The sequence below is a fragment of the Diuraphis noxia genome, unplaced genomic scaffold (genome assembly GCF_037042655.1).
Source record: "Diuraphis noxia isolate RWA-SAM2 unplaced genomic scaffold, SU_Dnox_SAM2 contig0003, whole genome shotgun sequence".
In the NCBI taxonomy this organism is placed as follows: Eukaryota; Metazoa; Arthropoda; class Insecta; order Hemiptera; family Aphididae; genus Diuraphis; species Diuraphis noxia.
In genome coordinates, this window is record NW_028301713.1 from 73,224,555 (window position 1) to 73,244,700 (window position 20,146).

General features: G+C 33.2%; 4 protein-coding genes across 5 annotated transcripts; all 4 read right to left on the reverse strand.

The window, feature by feature from the left end:
- Positions 1-406: 406 nt before the first annotated feature.
- Positions 407-19,986, reverse strand: LOC107162365 (putative peptidyl-tRNA hydrolase PTRHD1). 2 transcript variants are annotated; one of them, XM_015509233.2, is made up of 3 exons: positions 19,776-19,986; positions 4,602-4,797; positions 407-798 (listed from the first exon to the last, which is right to left on the reverse strand). In XM_015509233.2, exons 2-3 carry the CDS (start codon positions 4,785-4,787, stop codon positions 625-627), a joined length of 360 nt encoding a protein of 119 aa, XP_015364719.1. In that variant the 5' UTR covers positions 4,788-4,797; positions 19,776-19,986; the 3' UTR covers positions 407-624. The 2 variants fall into 2 exon arrangements, with proteins under 2 accessions (XP_015364719.1, XP_089080795.1); XM_089224669.1 differs by lacking the exon at positions 19,776-19,986 and adding an exon at positions 8,959-9,095.
- Positions 5,452-9,647, reverse strand: LOC107162364 (TWiK family of potassium channels protein 18). The gene is made up of 2 exons (XM_015509232.2): positions 8,959-9,647; positions 5,452-6,201 (listed from the first exon to the last, which is right to left on the reverse strand). The coding sequence occupies exons 1-2, from the start codon at positions 9,514-9,516 to the stop codon at positions 5,716-5,718; spliced, it is 1,044 nt and encodes a 347-aa protein (XP_015364718.2). The 5' UTR covers positions 9,517-9,647; the 3' UTR covers positions 5,452-5,715.
- On the reverse strand, positions 9,823-16,448 carry LOC149057735 (uncharacterized). Its single transcript, XM_089224666.1, has 2 exons — positions 13,453-16,448; positions 9,823-13,389 (listed from the first exon to the last, which is right to left on the reverse strand). The coding sequence occupies exons 1-2, from the start codon at positions 13,619-13,621 to the stop codon at positions 12,359-12,361; spliced, it is 1,200 nt and encodes a 399-aa protein (XP_089080792.1). The 5' UTR covers positions 13,622-16,448; the 3' UTR covers positions 9,823-12,358.
- Got2 (glutamate oxaloacetate transaminase 2) lies at positions 16,593-19,916 on the reverse strand. Its single transcript, XM_015509230.2, has 2 exons — positions 19,776-19,916; positions 16,593-18,165 (listed from the first exon to the last, which is right to left on the reverse strand). Exon 2 carries the CDS (start codon positions 18,104-18,106, stop codon positions 16,832-16,834), a length of 1,275 nt encoding a protein of 424 aa, XP_015364716.2. The 5' UTR covers positions 18,107-18,165; positions 19,776-19,916; the 3' UTR covers positions 16,593-16,831.
- Positions 19,987-20,146: the final 160 nt, after the last annotated feature.

Consider the following 20,146-nt stretch of genomic DNA (forward strand, 5'->3'; position numbering starts at 1 on the left):
CATATTTCCATTATAAGAACACGAAAATACATGTTTTATAGTATATTTCGTGATTGATATTTATAATTTAATATTAATATTTCGCATTTAATTCTAGCTCAGCTGATTAAAATATTAAACTTGGTTTTTTTGTCAAACACAAATTTTATTCTTATAAATACAATCCTATGGTACAGTATAAAATCTAAGACAGAAATTAAAATGCATATTTTACAATTTTTTATTGCATACAAATCCTAGCCCTGGTAATAAGTAACGACATGACGTTGTTATAGCTGCAGCTGATTAGATGTACTGCAAGTATACAGAGTGCACGCTTTAATATTAATACATATAACACACACACACACACATGTACGCAGTTAAATGTATATAATATAATATATATATAATCAAAACGAGACGATTGTGAACGTGTTTGAGGTGACCATTGTCGTTTATTTATTAGGTACACATTATTATTATATTGAATTCCACGTATAGCGGCCAATTAGATGATTGATGTCAATTGGCGGTGGCCGTTGATCCCCACGGGCGGACACCCCTCCACACCCCTCGCAGCGATAATAGACTCACCCGTTCGGCTTGCATGCCACGTGGGGTCATCATTATTTATCACTTGTGTCACGCGCTGTACAGCTTGAACTTCCGCACGTACTTCATCACCGTGCCCTTGGCGCAAGGTTTGAGCGCCACGCACGTGGCCACGTCCTCTGGCTGTTCCTTCCACACGACGTGTTGCACTCCGTCTGCGCTGAGCGCCGCGGCCGTGCTCAACAGGGCGGGCTCGTCGGGTACCTGCGATAATGGGCGACGGATGATTATTAAAATATAATATAATATATAATATATAGGTATATGTATCATACGAATGCAATAGTTAAGTAATATCTGAATATTCTAAATTGATGCAATAATCAATATAGTATTAAAATATATAAGACATAATATAAGTTACAAATAGGGTTTGAACTTTGATGTTTAGCGTGTTATTTTTCTGCTTTTTTGCGATAACCACATTTGGAATTGCTAGGCAAGCTATATATTTTTAACGAACATCAAAAAGTTTTAATGTGAGTAGCTTAATTTTTCAGGGCGTTCCCATGTAAATTTTCTATAGTGCGTATTCGATAATTTTAGAGCACATATGAATATATAATATGATGCTATTTGGTTATATGCAGATTAAAAACTTGTATAACTTGAAATATATAGACATTGAATAGAGATTTTTCAATTTGTTACGGTTTATTGCCATATTTATCTGATATACAAATATTGTTTGTTTTGATTTTAATCACATTTAAAATTTTCTATTTTCAGTATTTAAAAATAATTTAATATTATACAGAGTGATCCATTTAAGTAGGTAGGTACACTAACTATCTAGAAAAATATTGACTTTTTTAAACTTTTAGGTTTATGTTTCCCAAAAACCGTATAATATTTTAATTTTTTTTTCACCCTTATATATTATATTGGTGAAACCACTATCAACTTTTGATTTTCAAATGGTAACAAAATAAGTCCAATTGATTCAATTAATCGATAAGTGAATAAATGATTAGAGTACAATAATAATCTTTAATTAATTATTATTTATTATGTTACCTTGAATTCAGCGATATCGAATTTATCACTAGCTCCTGGTCTTTACAATTACTAAAAAAAAATAGTAAAAACCACCAATACTTTGAAAAATAAAAATGTTAACACGTAAATTCATGAAAAATCGGTTTATTAATTCATGATATTTTAATTATATGTTACAATTTGAAAATCAAAAGTTGATAGTGGTTTTACCAATAAACATAAAGGTGAAAAAAATTTAAATATTATAGGTATATTTTTAGAAAAATATAGGTAAACCTTTAAGAGTTTAAAAAAAAAATTCAAAAAAAGTTAATACTTTTCGAGATAATTGTTGTAACCATATATGACAAATTTTTACATTCATTAGACCAAGTTATTTCAACTGGTGGTCTCTGTTACATTTTGTATTTAAAAATTCCAAAAATCAAATTTTAAATAAAATAGAATACTTGGGGAATCGTCCTTCATAATCTGACCTATGTTATGTCTATGAATTCTACGCATTTTATATTAAACCAAGAAGTATAAGCGTATTATTTGAACAGAACATCCAAAAAAACGATCACATATAGGCAATTTTTTTATTTATATTTTACAAATACCTACGTAACAACATATATTATCTATTATACAGCCACAACTTGAATAATACACGCACAACTCAAATGCTATTTTATTGCCATAAAGAAAAACTTAATTGAAACCACGGCCCTAAAATACGCTTAAGAACTAAAATACGCTACGATAACGACAACATGAATACAGAAGTGATAGGCCTAGGGTATAATTCCCCCGGAGGCGAAAGAACAAAGGAAAATGTAATTTAGGGTTACTGCACACATATGAAACATAAGAGAATCCGTGTTTGGCCTACGGCTAAAAAAACAATATGATGGTATCTGAGAAGTATAAGCCGAAGAACAAGGAAACAAAGTTATCTTGTACCAAGCGGGTCCGGGATAAAAGTGAATCCGTTTTCATCACTATTGGCTATACTCAACCACACAACAAAAGGATATTACGTATATGATAATAAAACCGAAGGATGCCGTTTGAGTAGAAAATATGCGTAGGAACCTAAAATATTGAAAAACGTATTATTTAATTTAAAAAAAAAAAAACGATACAAATTAAAATAATATTGAGTCATAGCCCTAATAATATTTCGAGCTATACAAATTATACCATACTATGACGATTGACGTTAAACAATAATATTAGCGTGTGTTATCGATTTCAATGTCGTTGTATCGTTATTATTATATAGACAAAAATCATAACTCATGTATAAGAAACTAATGCGAGTCATTGTCAATTAAAAATATAATATAGATGATTTAAGAGTATACTATAAATTGGGACAACATTTCCATTAAATTAATACGCGTGTAATTTATTGTCACAGTTATATAATTACAATAATATATTGGCGATTGTGGAAGGAGCATTTTATTATAATGTATAATTATAGTCATTATAATTGACATTTTTTACAACCACAGACCATCAAAAAACGATCCGAGCCGAACTGCCAAAAAAATGGACTTGGGTGCCTTGTGCGCACGGGGTAATCAGGGCAGGCACTTGACTACCCTGCGAACTTTCCCCCCTTGATATTCAATATAATCATAATATCTAAGAAATAATCTTAGTAGGTATACGTTCAAAGTACATTTTTACAGCTTGGCGGCGAATAAGAATAAATGTATTATATAATATACGTATGTGTGTGTTAATATGACTACTTTGTCGGTAATGTGTGGGCACGCTTATGGAGGGGTATGTTTGCATTTCTTCGACAATCGACGTACCTAGTCGCCGTTTTTTACATAATATGTCTAGAAAAATACACAGAAGAATAATACATCTCCAAAAAGCACAACGCGTTTTCGACTACCGTTGAATGCTATTATTGTTAAACGGCCAGAAAACAATCTCCGCAGGCCATTTCGGGTGACTAAGAAATAGCACACATAATAAATATCACACTATATTATAGACACGTGCCGTAACACACGGAAGTAATACAGTAATGACGCACATGGCTGCTGTGCCGTTCTTGCCAGCGTATCATTATTTCAATTAAAACCGTTAAGTGATGACGGGACGTTTCATATTAAAAGGCGCCGATAGAGGCAGATCGATATAGACGATGAATGGCGACGACAGATGACATAATTATTGTTCGTCGAAATTCAAATCACGCATATCACCACTATATATATATGGTATACATATCGTGCAACACGTCACAATTGTAAAGTTCGATAAATCTCGATCTACATATAATATAATATTATAATTTGTCATATGCATACACGACAACTCGACGAGCGTAAACAAATACAATTATTGTGTCGCGACAGTTGAATAACGATAAATCGCTCATATAATACTGATGTCAACATTCCATAAAAATAAGTCTATAACCACATTTTCAAAACAAAAGAAGCATAGCAGAACAATAGAATACCACTTATACAAAAAAATTAAGAATTATGAAATTTTTCGTTAAAAAATGGGATTTCTAAAAGAAAAGATGAATCACCAGAATGAATATACACAGAATGGCACTAACGGTCCTACGAATTTAAATCACTCCTTCCTCATCACTATTAAAGAACCAATATCAATATGCGACACAGGAAAACCTTACGACCAATCGCACTGTGCTCAATGCTCAAAATACACCTAAGCACGAAAAATCTTTATAAGCCCAGCCTCGCTCAGACACGTACATAACTAAGACAACACGGAAGCATAACGTTTATGTTTTCATAATATACGCACTATAGCCAAAAATTATAAATAACACTATTTTGTTTTACTTATAACCTGTATCTAATCTAAAAAGTAAAATTAGGCTAATAACCATCGTTATTCATTATTGAAGCCGTCTAAACAGATCAAAAAAAAAGATAAAAGAGAGTACAAAAATGTGACTTGTCAGTTAACACTTATAACATATCGCATATATTTAAAATATTATAATGGCGAGATGGACTCACTTCCAAGATGACTTTGTGCATGTTCCCGAGATCCTTCAGATACGCCTGCGTGTCCGGATCCGAGTAGTAAGTGTGCACCACGGCGACACAAGCGTGACACGCTTGGGCCATGACGGCGCCGGACGGCCACTTCAGGGTCCTGGTCAGGTCACCTCGCACCAACACGTACTGCACCACGTTATTCATAGTCGACGACCTTAAATCAAAAAAATATATTCAAATCATCGATCGAACGAATCAGTAGGAACACACCATCTCCCAAAGCCGTAACTGAGAAAAAAGTCGATGGGGGAGTCCAAAATTTTTTTAAATATAGATACTGCAGAACAGTTGTCACCGCCTAATCGCTAAAATGCTTCTACTTTTAAACATTTCTGAGGGCGGTGGTCCGGAACCTTGGACTCTCAGAGTCAGAGTTTGATTCGCCAAATTTATGGCCCAGGACAAAATAAAAAATTGGACCATACATTATATATACCTACATAATATGTAATATAATATTACATGGTCAGTGTTAGTCACCGTTGGGCCCCTTGCAGGCCACGTGGGCCCAGGACAAACGTCTATTTTTTTCGTGCGTAAATATGGCCCTGCCCCCAGTTACGGCCTTTTGCTAGCTGCAAGGCACAAGGCATGATATAGTGAGACGTTTTCTGGAATATTCTCATCCGACGATTTAAAAAAAAAAAAAAAACACTCGACGATGATAAATCCTGTAATACTGTGGGGGGGGGGGGGGGGGCTGAGGATTTATCTTGTCGAATTTTACCTTCTCCTCGCGATAACGACCCCGATGTAGAGTCACAGAGGGCGACTCAGATGTTTTTAAATACAACAATAACAACAATAATAATTGTTGATTCGCATACACGCATGCTTGGCGAGGGAATCAGCTTTATTATAATCTATTAAATATAAATACAATTTAATGTGTTTTAAACAAACAATTAATAATCGTCGTAGGTACAATGTATGTAATTATTAAAGTTTAGGTACATAATATAATACGTTCGAGACGTAATAATTATATAACGAGCTTTATGATCGTTCCAATATATAATAATATATATTTTACAATAATATACGCGATGTGTTGTGCGACGTGCGTGCTCGGTCAATCTAACGAGTTTCGGCGTCTGTACACGGCCACGGCCCGCAGGCGTATGTCTTCGAAGCACAGCCCGATGTCCATTTTCAGGTTCCTCACCCGGACCTGGACGTCTTCGCGCATCAAGTCGAAGCACATGGCTATGATGCCCATGCCCAGCAGCAGGTACACGAACTTGATGACCAGCTTCATCGGGTGGTCGGCCACCGCATCCGTGATGCTGTTCACCGGCACGAAGTTCTCGATGCCGATCTTGCACAGGCTGGTAACGCAGAAAAACGTGCTGTCCAGGTACGACCAGTCTTCGAGCGTGACGAACGTCACCGTGCCGGCGGCCACGTATGCCGCCAGCACCCACAGGCAAGCGGTGGACGGCACGATCACCCTCGATTTCGGGGGTAGCTGCTGGTTGTACAGGTCACCGCCGGCTTTGTCCTCCATGCTGCACTGGTACACCCACGTGTATAGCCACCGGAAGCTCTGGGCCAACACCTGTAGCGAAGATCGTCGATATAAATGGCAAAGAAATAAAACAGTTTGTATTATAATACCGCGTCAATACGTATAATGTAATAATATAATATCATGTACAGAGGTGTCCCGATTGACGGTTCGATTTCTAAAAAACGTCTAAAAATAGTATCTCATTTTAGACTCCGAGCGGGGCGAGGAATTAATGTATTGGTTTTACAATGATGTTATTATTTCTTTTTCTTTTTTATTCTGCACACACACTTTTTCTCCCACTAAACTTGCTCAAAAGTATTAAGTGTTGCATTTATTCTGAAAGGTGATGTTCTTGACCTGGTACTTTAGAAATGTCATTTTTCGATTTTCGAAACGGTACTCGAAATAAAAGCGGTTAAAGGAGAAAAAACGTACGATTTCACGATTTTATAATATTAGACCTTAAATCTTAATGAAAATATGATAAAAATATGACTCACGTAAGTCAAAAGGTGCCGGCCCCTGTCTTATATCACCCGTATCAACGCCCATTCTAAGTACACTTTGTGTTTCCCAAAATTTTCTTTCCCTGAGACAAATTCTAAATATTTGAATCCAGGAATTTTTTTTAAATTAATTTGTTTAAATTGTATCGTGCAGAAAATCATTTACGAGTAACTGTATATTTTTATAATCAAATAAAATATATTTGCTACCTTATATATAAATCCACACATAACTCGTGATTTATTCAAGACATAATTATTCGATATGGTTGTACCTATAATAATATTGGTGTTTGTAGTTTTGCATTAAATTACCAATCAGCGTTTTGAAAACTCGTAGTTTATGATAGCGCTTATGACTCGACTGACGAGGACTTTCGTCGAATACGATAAAAGCGTCAACGATAATTTACAATGTTTGAAAACCTTCCCACTATGATGATGATAATAATAATAATAATAATAATAATAACATACACATTATTTCTGAGTATGTTTTATGCGCATATAAAAAACTGAAAATTAGCTGTGTTGGCAATGATGTCAGTTTGCGGATCGTGGCGAACGACTTCAGAACACAACACATACGAACGAGCTAAGCTATACCGCTAATCGTGACGAACAGGAGTTATCTTAGTTGATCTTTTCGATCTTTGACTTAGGCTACAAAAAAATATGTCTGTCGCGTGTGATCAAATAAAAGTGAAAACAAACTGTATAATATTCTTTGTGTGCGATTTTAAGAAATTCGTACGGCAGTTGATTTAATTAGCCGAGTAAAAGAGGTATGTGTATAAAAAATCAACTGACAATAATAATAGTCGCCGCGACATATTAAGTGTAATAGTCCATTATTGATGTTTGTTTTTAGGGTTATTCTACGTTTTATCGTCATAAGAACTCATTTCACACACTAAAAAGAATAATAATAATAAGTTAAAAAAAACCACTGCTTTGTGAACGCATGATGTTGACATTAAACAAGACAGTTACGTTAGCCAAATTTCGATAGACAACATTAACAATTTAGTGTGTGTTAAAATCGGCCGAACTCTTCAAGTGTGGGCTCTACACACATTAGAAAAAAAACAGTGATGGATTTGTGTTTTCTTTTTTGACAGGTTATAACTTTTACGAGCAAGAATTTCGAGAAAAGTAATTTTTATCGCAAAACATATGATTTTTCTTAAAACTAGCGTTTTCGAAAAAACTTTTTTATAAAACGATTACTGAGTCAATAAAACTCGTTCAAAACCAATAAAATCAAACGAAAAATAATAAAAACAAAAATAGGTACTAGTTGCAAAGTCAAACAAAGAACTCTCAACTCTGTAGGCATCAAAATAACATACGAGTTATGTATATTTTATTTCTAAACAACCAATATGCATATTATAACGAGATAATTATTGATTTAATCCGGAATGTTTGTGCCTCCGTTTCAATTCAAACACATTTCCATTTTCACCAACCTATAAAACTGAGGATAAGTACGCAATATATCAGCATAGTTTTTAAACCATAATATATATTGCTGGGGATTTTTCTAGTTCAAGCAGTTTAGGCACGTATCAAAAAAGAAAAAAAACATTATAAAAGAATCCCTGAAAATATTTCAAACTGTAAAACCACCCCAAACGATGCTCTTATGTCTTATCATATTTTAGCAAAGATGTGATTTTTTCAATAAGACACGCTCAGTCCCCTTTCTCACTCTCTCTCGACCTCCTCCCACGTAAACTATACGGCAATACTTATTCACACACGCCAGTCATGGTACACTCGTGGTCATTTTTTTCAGGAACTATACAACACGCGCTTTGAGTACGCAAAAACAAAGAAAACCAAACAAAATCAAAAGGCGAACAGCTGACCCAATTTTTCGACGACCGTCGACCTTTGTACACAATTTGTATACACAGATAATTCATGGGGTGAAAATTATCGCATAAAAATGTCACTATAAATGCCTTTGCATCATGCTAAATCTTATACGTATAGAACATTATTGCGTTGCCATTTTAATCTAATATTTTGTTGGAAACATTTTTGATACGGACGCGTCTTTACAAGCGTACCTACACCGACTACCATTGTACCTACATAATATTATGCGCAACACTCATTAACCAATAACCTATAGATTTTTAACCAGCCCGACGACGACACGCCCGGCGATTAAGATGGTTCCCAAAACAGTTCTAGTTACAAGGGGGGTGAGGCGATGACACAGAAATACCACCAGCTCTATTATGTTAATAATAATGATAATAATAAAATACAAACGACTACGCACCTTTCCCATGTTCCGGAAGTAGAGCACGTACAGGGGTATGCCGAACACGGCGTACACGACGGTGGCGGCCTTGCCCAGCATCGTCTTGGGCACTACGTTGCCGTAACCATTCATGGTGAATATGGACAGGGAGAACATGAGCGCGGCGGAGAACGACCACGTCTCTTCGGTGGTCCGGCCGTCGTAACCCTTTTTGACGATGAGCGCCAGGTTCACCTGGAAGTGCGTGAGCGCGTCCGTCACCTGCCGGGTCCAGTTGTCCCGGTACAGCACGTTGTACGTGTTTGTGGCGTTCCACACGTTCACCGAACAGTTGTGCCGGAGCAGCTCGACCGCGTGGTGCTGCGCGTCGCCCGCTTGGCCCTCGATCTGTATGAAGCAGAACGCGCCCACCACCGCGTAGCCGACCACCAGGCCACCGACGCCCACTTGCGTGCACATGAACGCGACCAGCTTCCGGCAGCACTCCTTCAGCCGCTCCTTGGGGTTGTCGGCGCCGGCCGCGTTGTACGCCGCCGACGACGAACCAGTGCTGCTCTTGTCGCCCACCGGCACCATTGCGCGCCGCCGACTGATCGCCGTACGCCGACTACCGCCGCTATGCTTCCTCCACACCGACGCCGCCACTATAATGGTATAGTACTTCCATACCACCGCCGCCGATCGTTCGGTCGTGTGCCAAGCACCGACGTGCGTGTAAAATTGTACAGAAATAGAAAGCGGCGCGTGCCGCCGCCGCCGGAGCGGCTAAAAATGCGCGCAGTCGCCGTATACACGACGATAATAATAATATCCGCGACGGACGTCGTTTCCCGAACCAGAGCGTTTCATTACATAATAATATAACCAGAGTTGCAGTAAATCCCAAGCGCCAAATTACCGCATAAAATATGCATGCGATATCAATATGCACTGCTGGAAAAATATAGTAGAATATGCACTAAAAATCTCAACAATTATTCCAAACTAGGTATATGCGAACTTAATAAAATTAATTCACAATTAATCAAATCGTGTACAGTAGGTAAGTGGGTACCTATACCGCTATACCAATAAATAATATCCGTTAAACATTAAAAATGTGCATACTGCAGGTAGGATCGTGAAAAAAAATATTATCATATATCATATCGTATATCACTTCTTTCTGGTTTCAGAATGAAATCATAAAATATCCACCGTAAAAAAAAAAATAATATAAAAATGTGTGAATGAGGAATATTAAACAAAAAATGCTACAAGATTGTTGTTGTTTGTAATAATGTTATAAATTATAAATTATAATATCTCATATTCGTATCAATCCAAAAAATTGAAATTGTTTTCTAGATTTACGTGACACGTTTACCTTTATACCTAAATAAACGTGTTCGATATGTCTTAAAAGTTATCAGTTATCCTTATCACATAGGTACGTCTGAATGTCTGATGTAGAAGAACTTAAAAAAAATTGATTATATTGCTATACTTTCCCATAAAGTTTCAATGAAAAATTATTAGGTCGTAATAAATTCGGCAGTATATAGTATATACATTGAAATAGGACATTTCGCCGTGGCCATTTCGCCGGGAGGACATTTCGCCGTGAGCCGTTTCGCCGTAAGGACATTTCGCCGTGCTCGAAAAATTGTGTATAAACACAAAATTAACTTTAAATTCACCCTATATAATGTTATAATATGTTATATTATTATTGATATTATTGGATTTTTCTTATTTATCTTATTTTATCTCAAAATGTCTACACATCGCCCATGGCCTTCGATGACGACGATCACGATTACAATTGTTGCAATAAAGTTTTAATCAGTTCTCATCTGGCGACACAACTCACACTAAATTAATAAGCATAACATAAGTATAACATAATGGAATCTCAAGTGAAATCTACTCGTGGTCGTGAAATATTTGTATATGATGGTTTTATGTATGTTTATGATAATGTTAATTTTAATAATACAATACGGTTTTGGCATTGCCGTAATAGAAATTTTTGCAAAGCGCGAATTCATACAGGAATATAAATGACTACACGGTCATAAAAACTATTAATGTACATCATTGTCATGACTCGGAAGCGTCAAAAATCGAATTTTTTTTTAATTTTGAATATGACGAAATATATATTATAAATGTATTATTATTAAGCAATTTATTATTATTATAATGACAAAAATATTTAAACACCACGTCGAAATGGCCCCGGCTAAATGTCCTCACGGCGAAACGGCCACGTCGAAATAGCCACGGCGAATTGTCCTAGATCCTATATACATATGTTATGTCAACTAAAACGTTTGACCCATAGATAGGTTACACTCGCATTTTAGGAAAAATTAAAATACAAAAATATTTCGGTACAAGACAAATGTATCTATAAATTTTAACAAATTATAAGAAAGTGATAAAATAACACATTTGACTAAATCATATTTGATAAATGATAATACTTACAAACGCAATATGTTTGCACTTTTGTTTTTAAATGAAAAAAATGTTTTTGATAATTTTGACACATAATAAAATAACATTGAAATTTGATCAATATTAGTTTATGTGTGTCATCAAACTGTATGTACCTATCTACTTACTAAGAACAACCATAATTATTATATGTTCCTAAATAATAGTTCACATACAATTTTAAACATCATATATAATATTTAGTCTGATGATTATTATTTTTATTTTTTAGGCAGAGTTTACAAACATTTAAAAATTGTAACACGTTAAAAAATATTACTAGTTTACCTACCTATACAGTTTTAAAGAAGGTATACCATCTTTAATATTTGCAGAAATAACATTATTATTATATAGTACAATAAATGCAAGTACTCAACAACTAACGTGTTTGAATTCCTATTTATATACATCGACATTTTGACATTTAAGTCGTATTCACATTAAAAAGACTAGTTCTTGTATGAAAAAAAAAACGACCATAAGATACTTTTTAAATTGCATAGAAAAATCTAAGTAGGTACCTATATAAAAAATTGTACTTAAGTATACAAATTCAGGAATTCCAATTTGAATAAATGCATCATTAAAGGCATTTAAGCATACCTATGTAAGCATTTATAATATCTATACGCAGTGTTAAAACCAGGTATACTTCGAATGCCCCCCCCCCTGAAATTTCTTTTTCCCCCTGACAAATACAACTTTCTGGGCGATTGTAAACTCTCCCGATTTTAATGACATGTAAACTCTCCCGATGGTAAACTCTCCCGGGTCTCCCCCAGTACTACCTGACGGGAACATGTAAACTCTCCCGGGTCAACATTAGTACTACCTGTCGGTAACATGTAAATTCTTCCGGTTAAACATATTGTACTAGTGTCTTGTGGAGCATGAAGCATCATTCGTATTACACAGTTGGTAACACTAAAATAATTCAGTCAGATGGATGGGTACTAGAGAAATATGAATTGAAATGCGAATGGAATGATTCACAAGCATTCGTTGTTTTGGAAGTTGATGATGATGCTGAGGCCCACATTGTTGGAGGATATGATGCATCTTCATCAATATATGTGTTAACTAAATACGAAGCAAAAGTTTCCAATTTTTCATTTTGTGGAGGCATTATTGCAGCCAATGTGAATACATAAACATTCCCAACTTCATTCGGATCTATGAATACTAATCCAAAAATATAATGCAGCCATTTTCCAACTTCGCTTGTGTCATCTCTGTATTCAACAGAAAGACCTAACTCTTGGATTTTTCTGTACCATGCTTGTGTGAGGTGAAATCTACAACACTCTATTTTTGTTTCGGGCCAAACATTTAAAACTGCATTGTGTATAGACTTTTCAAGATCTACTATTACCGTCTTAGGAGAAAATATTAAATTCATATCAATACATTTATCTACTAAAAACTTAAATACTCGCTCATAGGATACAGAAGATTTATCTGATAATAAACAAAATATTAATGGTATATAGTGACCGTTTATATATCCAAGTAAAGTCACCAATTGTTTAAAAAACTTAGTGCAATAAGAAAAGGTGCCATCTAAATAAATAGTTTCTGATTCAGTTAAATATTTTAAATTTGAAGAACATGCAAATATTATTATGTTATGATGTTCGTCATTTAGCAACAAAAAATTTTCATTTTTAGAAGTCTTTACTTCAAACGTTTTCAATATATTATGTACTTCTAAAATATTTTTGGGTAATGCTGGAAAAATTTTGCGCCTTGCATTATACATATTTCTCTTAATGAGTAATAAGTCACTAGTATCAATGGCATCACTATTACTTTCCTGCAAAACATTACATAATATTTTCCGTGGAGCATCAGATATATTTTCAACTGCTTTTCGCTTTCCCGATTGCGTTATACACAGACGTTGTACTTTTTGCTCATCAGAAGCGTGAATGTGTTCTAAATTTGATCTTGATATATTTTCCCTATCTGAAAAAATATCTATGATTGTCTAAGCTGAAATACATCAAATTTAATTAAATAATTACATACTGATAATATATAGAATTGCTGTGCATTTATTCACACTACATTTCCACTTGACTTCACCAGTCGATGATAGTGTTGATTGCTTATGAAAAATAAATGAGGACATAATCAACACTTCTTTGTTCCGTTGACTTAAAACATACTTGAAACTTGGTTGAGCGGCTTGAGCCATTATAGTTATTATTGTTTAAAATTTAAATATTTAAATCCAAAATAGATTAACGGTAATTAAATATTTAAATTACAAATACAGGGTAACAGTAATACAATTGATAATAAATATTTAAAATGATATTACAATCTCTGCAGTGTAGCCAATTCATACTGTAGCAATCACATTTAAAACAACTCGGGAGAGTTTACACATTTCCTTCAGGTAAACAGAAAGTTTACCCGGGAGAGTTTACATATATCCTTCAGGTGAACATAATATTGACCCGGGAGAGTTTACACATTTCCTTCAGGTAAATATAATATTGACCCGGGAGAGTTTACCATCGGGAGAGTTTACTAGTTTTAAAAATCGGGAGAGTTTACCATACAATCGGGAGAGTTTACCACCGCCCAACTTTCTGACTTTCAACAAAATGTACTTATTTATTAAATGCACAATACTAATTTAAATGTAAATAATTAATAAGTTTCTAATTTATTTTGTAATTTTTTCAATATTTATAATTTCTGAATTTTAATAAATTATAATAATACAATTTATAATATGTGACGACATAAGATTAACCTTAGATTGATTTAAAAATTTAAAATTAATAATTTGTTTTATAACTTTTTAAATATTTATAATTTCTGAATTGCAATAAATAATAATAATAGGTAATACGATTTATAAATTATAATGTGTGACAACTTTAGATTGATTTAAAAATTTAAAAAAAATAATTTGTTTTGTAGTTTTATATAAATTTGAAATGTCTAAATTATAAATTGTAATAAGAATAACTACCTATTAATAGATATAAATATATAATTCATAATACTAAAATGACGTATCACCATTCACCAATGAAAAAAAAAGTGAGCACCTCCCCCCAGAAAAATTGTCTGGATTCGACACTGTCTATGCGGAAATTCAATAGGTAGCTAAATCGAATGATTTAGTTAATTATATGATAAGCACGATGATTGGTAGGTGGTGGGTACTGGTACTTATAGTTGTACCCCATAGAAAAGAGATAAATGTTGTACCCACACTCTACTAGTTTTTTGACGTTGTATAACGCTATTTATGGGCAAAATTCCAAACTAAAGATACTTTTCTTACTATTCATAAACAACGCCACCTTCCACGTCACTTCGCAAGCCGTGTGGATTAAATACAATCTATAGCGAGTTGGTGCCCTAAAATAAAACCGAACATGGATTGTAATAGTTATTTATCGCAGCCATGAGCGCATTCGACGTATTTAATATAAATACGCAATAGCAGTATTATATTGTCTGAAAAAAATGCAGAGCCTTTCTACGACTGGATAAACCGGAGTTTGTCGATTGCGTCCTAGACTCAGGTAAACGATTTTTTTTCTACCTTTTCTTGTGTTCCGATTGCGTCCTATTGTATAGTACGTAAGCAAGAATGTAACACATAAAATATTAAATATAATACATTTGTAACAAATGGTATTTTTTTTTAACACAAATTGGTTTTTACTTGATTAGTTTACGAACATTTTATCTTAAGACTGGTAGCAATCACTTTATAGTTTGCATTTAAAATTTAAAATGAATGTGTTGGACTGAAATGAGCAGTATAAAATCATATTTAAATAGTAGTGTGATTGTATGCTTATAATATATTATACAGGGCGCATGTAAACTCCGCCACTGAAAAAAATCAGGTAAAATTGAGTTCATGTAAACTCCGCCAGTGAAGAAAATCAAATAGTAGTATAAAATCAATATGATATAGATGATATAGATGTAAACGTATTTAATGTGAGAAGGCACGTGGCAATGCGAGAGCTGTCGCACTGACCAGGTAAAAAAAAAAAACTGGCGGAGTTTACATATACCCATTATAGGTAAGAAAAAAAAACTGGCGGAGTTTACCATAGACCTATTATTACCTTTTTATCTCGACCGATATTCTGGCGGAGTTTACAATCGCCCATTATACAATAGGGCGCAATCGACACACTGAAAAGGTATAAAAGGTGTTGAAACTTGAAACGGGACGCAATAGAATGACGCCCGGATAAACACGACTTAACCGTGTAGGTATTACAATGACATGCCGAAAGGGAATAAATGTTGGGCCTCACATCCAACGGTGGGTAAAGCGAAAGGCTTTAAGCTTTTGGGTAAAAATTTTATAGTATAGGTATACTGTTAAGTGTATATGTTTGTAAAAATATTAAAGGGAATTTTTCAAATATAATTTTAACATAAAGAACTAGGTGTCTAGGTATAGAATACCTAGTTAAATATATGTCTACTATTGTCCAACAGCCATTAGAACGAATAAAATAGGTTTATTTTACTATCCTTAACTTTTGTTCTAAATAAAAACTAAAAAGTATAGTTTGTGATTTTTATTAACTTAAAAAGAAACTCCATTAGAAGTTAGAATTTATCTCTTCTGTATTTATCAAAAAGAAATAACAACATAAAATTTGGGAGGTACATTAAAACGTTACAATTAAGGTGAAATATTTTTATACTCCTCTTTAAGTTTTTAAATCAAATCATATTATAAAATAAACATTCAAATATGTCCAAATGCAAATAATAGTCTAAATTTTAAATGAGGTAGATTATATTTTCTAAGGTAGGTATAAGATATCTAACTAGATATTTTACTTAACTGAAACATTTTGAAGAACAAAATTGTATTGCCTAATGAAATATTAGGTATCACAAGTATCAATGGTTCATACTCATCCGTAATAAAATATTAACAACACAATTAGTATTAAGTCTAACAGTAAACTGCTGGCCAAAATGAATATATTCAATTATTAAAATTAAGTTTCTTAATTTTAATGTACTTAAATTAAATAGTTAATTTATTTGCTTGTATATTTTTATCATACATCAAATTTAAAATACTTAACAAAGTTATAAAAATATTAATTTAATAATAATGGCAACCACATACTAATAAAAATTAAAATAAATACACGTGAGAATAATTTCCAATAAAATTATATTTTATTTAACTATTACCTAATACAAATAGTTATGCAGTAGGAATCATTATTTAATAGATGTATATAAAATAAAGTGTGAATTTAAATAAATTTAATTTTAAAAAAATGGATTACAAAACATAATATAGATTATAAAGTTGATGAAACATTTTATGGATAGAAGGATACCATATCATTGCATCTAGATATATTAAAAATGTTTCCCTTTATTTATTCAATTAAGTACTAGTAACTTTATGCATTGCACTAGCTAAGTAACCAACATTTTTGGAAGTGACACCGGCCATAGATATACGACCATCATTTGTCAAATACACGCTATGCTGATCAATTAACTTTTTAACCTGATCTTTAGTAAGTCCAGTATAACAGAACATTCCAATTTGATCTGTAATATGTTCCCAATTCTTTGTAGAGCCTTCTTTTTCTAAAAGTTCTTTTAATTTGTACCTCACTGATATTATTCTATCTGCCATTCCTTTCACTTCAACCAACCACTGATTCATTAATTGAGGATTTGATAATATTTCTGACACAATCCTAGCTCCGTGTATTGGTGGGTTTGAATACATACCCCGTACAATTATCTTTAACTGGGATACAATACGGTCTGCTTCATCTTTATTCAAAGTGGTTAATGAAAACAATCCTACACGTTCTCCATACAAGCCCATGTTTTTGGAAAACGACTGAGCCAAAGCAATTTGGTGACCATCGGATATAAATGAACGAACAGCACAAGCATCCTGATCAACATTTCCTGATGCAAATCCTTGGTAAGCCATATCAAAAAATGGAAATAAACCTTTACTTTTGAACAATGTGGACAATTCTTTCCATTGTTCTGGTTTTGGGTCAACGCCAGTTGGGTTATGAGCACACGCATGCAACAAAACTATTGAGCCAGATGGAGCTGAAGATAAGTCTTCAACCATTCCAGCAAAATCAAGTCCACATGTTTTTGGATCATAATACCTATATGTTTTAACTTCCAATCCAGAAAATTTAAATATTTGATTATGGTTACCCCAGGTGGGAATAGGTACCCAAATAGTTTTCAATGGAGCATATCTTGTAAGAAATTCAGCACCAACTCTTAAAGCACCCGTTCCCGATATAGATTGAACTGAAGCATAGTTTTTATTCTTAATAATAGGGGATTCACTGGATAATGCTAATTGTATAGCTTCATTGCAGAAATCAGAAATGCCACTAATTGGAGCATATTCTTTATCCAAATTTTTTTTTGCCAACAGATTTTCTGCTTGAATTACACTAGGCAATACATATGGTTTACCATTATCATCCCTGTAAGCACCAGCCCCCAAGTTAATTTTTTGTGGATTTTTATCACGTTTGAAGGCTTCTGTTACACCAAGTATAGCATCTGGAGGTCCTTGCTGAACATTAGCCCACAATGATGACATCATACGTAAGTTTTTCTGTTGTTTGCAAACAAATGAAGACAGTTGATGACACTTTGACATTGACATGATTCTAGATTTTTCAAGAATGTTCAGATGTTTAATAACTTTAGAATCACGTAAAGAACCTATAAATGCACAAAACACAAAAAAAAACACTGAATGATAAAATGATAAATTGTAAATGGTAAACACCTTAACACAAAGGATGGAACAATTTGTTTAGCTTTATTGTATAAGGTAATATTCTAATACATTTATTTTCAATTAAGTTATGAATAATTAAAAAACAACAAAAAGGTCAAACAATTTTTAATAAGCGTTGATGGTATTAAGGTTCTGAACTTAGACACTCACTATTGTAGTATTAGAAATTTTTAGAATTGGTACTGGTATGAATGCATACCCTAAAACCAGTACTTCCTAAGAAAATCTGTACAATTTATAATATAAGCAAATATTGTAAAACTGTAATAAAGGCTGTAATACTTGAGAAAACTGTCAACCCCAGACACAGCTTAACAAAAATGATAACTTAAAGACAAAATGTATGAAGGCTATTTAAAATATGCAAGTAATGAGTTCTTGTGCCTTCTGTATCTCTCAACTAAAAAATCACAGTAGTAATGATGAGAAATGTTGTTCATACTATAAATTGCAAATAGAAAAATTTAAACAAATTTAATATTGATAGGTACTTTCTAATAGCTATTTCGTGAAATTGTTTTATAGTTTCGAGTCACGAGTGGTTTTAAATTTGAAAACTTATATACTTAACATACTAAGACTATGTGAATAGTGAAATACTTTATGCCATAAACATCTAAGAGGAGTTTGCAACCAAACTATTTAGGTAACTCAAATACAACAATTAGTCTACTAACAATGATAAATTTTAGTTTGAAGCAGCTACTAGATACAATTATAGATTAAATAATATAATCAAACAAATACTGATGTAACAATCATTAACATAAACAAATTAATCAACAAGTACTTATAACATTCCAGATAGATAATAAATTATAATAATTAAAAATTAAAAACCAATAATTATACCTAACTCAATTAGGATTTATATTCAAAGTTGAAACTATGCAAATGCAAATTATATATATTCATGTATATTCCAATATTTCATTAAACTTAACTACATATTATGCTAGTCATAACTTTTACATAGATGATTGCTGCAAAAGTGTGGCCGCTAATAATGATTAGGTATCAAAACTTTGAATTTTTGAAATGATAATTAATATAAATTTAAAAACACAATTTTTTTTAAGACTGAAGGATACTCAAAAGATAACAGTCTTGAGAGGAACTTAAGTCTTAATTCAACCTTATTGATATAAAATATATGGCATTCCTATCTTCACCAAACATACAATTTAAGGCCAACATAACAGAAACAGAAATTATTGTTTTCATTTGCATCAAAGTTTCTAAGTGATAAAGAAACTAACACAATGTTACAGACAATTGTGAACTATAGTAGGTATCAATATTTAGTTGTGATGGCTTACACACTCGAATACAATGCCACGACCCATTGACCATGGGATTAATATCAACACCGAATCGGTTATAATTTGGGATTAACTAAGTCAGTGGTCATAACAAATAGTAACGACATATTTAAAAGTTTTAAATTCAGTTATTATTAGTGTTTTTAGCTACCTTTTAAATTTTTAATACACAACAGAATAAATAAGTTAAAAGTATGGATTAAACTTACGTATATAAGGTAGATACAAGCCGGACCTTTGCCGCACAATCTACTAATGTAGTGTGCACAGTGACAGTATGCCAAAAGTTGAGAAAAAGTTGAAACTTGAAAGTTAACTACCTAAACTGAGATCTTCCTATTCGATTTAAAAGGTATTTTTAACACATATTATATTTATTGTTATCAACATAATATATAGTTAATAATATACGCCCGAATAACACAGAATAATGCCCGACAACAACTTTACTTACTTACTGATAGTAAACTTTTTGGACATAACCTTACAAACGGCTTACCATTTACTAATCCATAGATATAATAATATATCTATGTACCAATCGCACACAGTGCAGCCTATGTAAAATGTGCCAATTGCG

Excerpts from the sequence above, each read along its gene's own strand:
- LOC107162365 (XM_015509233.2), bottom strand. The coding sequence starts at position 4,787 with ATGAATAACGTGGTGCAGTACGTGTTGGTGCGAGGTGACCTGACCAGG. Across the intron at positions 799-4,601 it reads TGCACAAAGTCATCTTGGAA|GTACCCGACGAGCCCGCCCT; the intron begins GTGAGTCCATCT and ends CCATTATCGCAG.
- LOC107162364 (XM_015509232.2), bottom strand. The coding sequence starts at position 9,516 with ATGGTGCCGGTGGGCGACAAGAGCAGCACTGGTTCGTCGTCGGCGGCG. Across the intron at positions 6,202-8,958 it reads ACTTCCGGAACATGGGAAAG|GTGTTGGCCCAGAGCTTCCG; the intron begins GTGCGTAGTCGT and ends TCTTCGCTACAG.
- LOC149057735 (XM_089224666.1), bottom strand. The coding sequence starts at position 13,621 with ATGGCTCAAGCCGCTCAACCAAGTTTCAAGTATGTTTTAAGTCAACGG. Across the intron at positions 13,390-13,452 it reads AGCAATTCTATATATTATCA|ATAGGGAAAATATATCAAGA; the intron begins GTATGTAATTAT and ends ATATTTTTTCAG.
- Got2 (XM_015509230.2), bottom strand. The coding sequence starts at position 18,106 with ATGTCAATGTCAAAGTGTCATCAACTGTCTTCATTTGTTTGCAAACAA.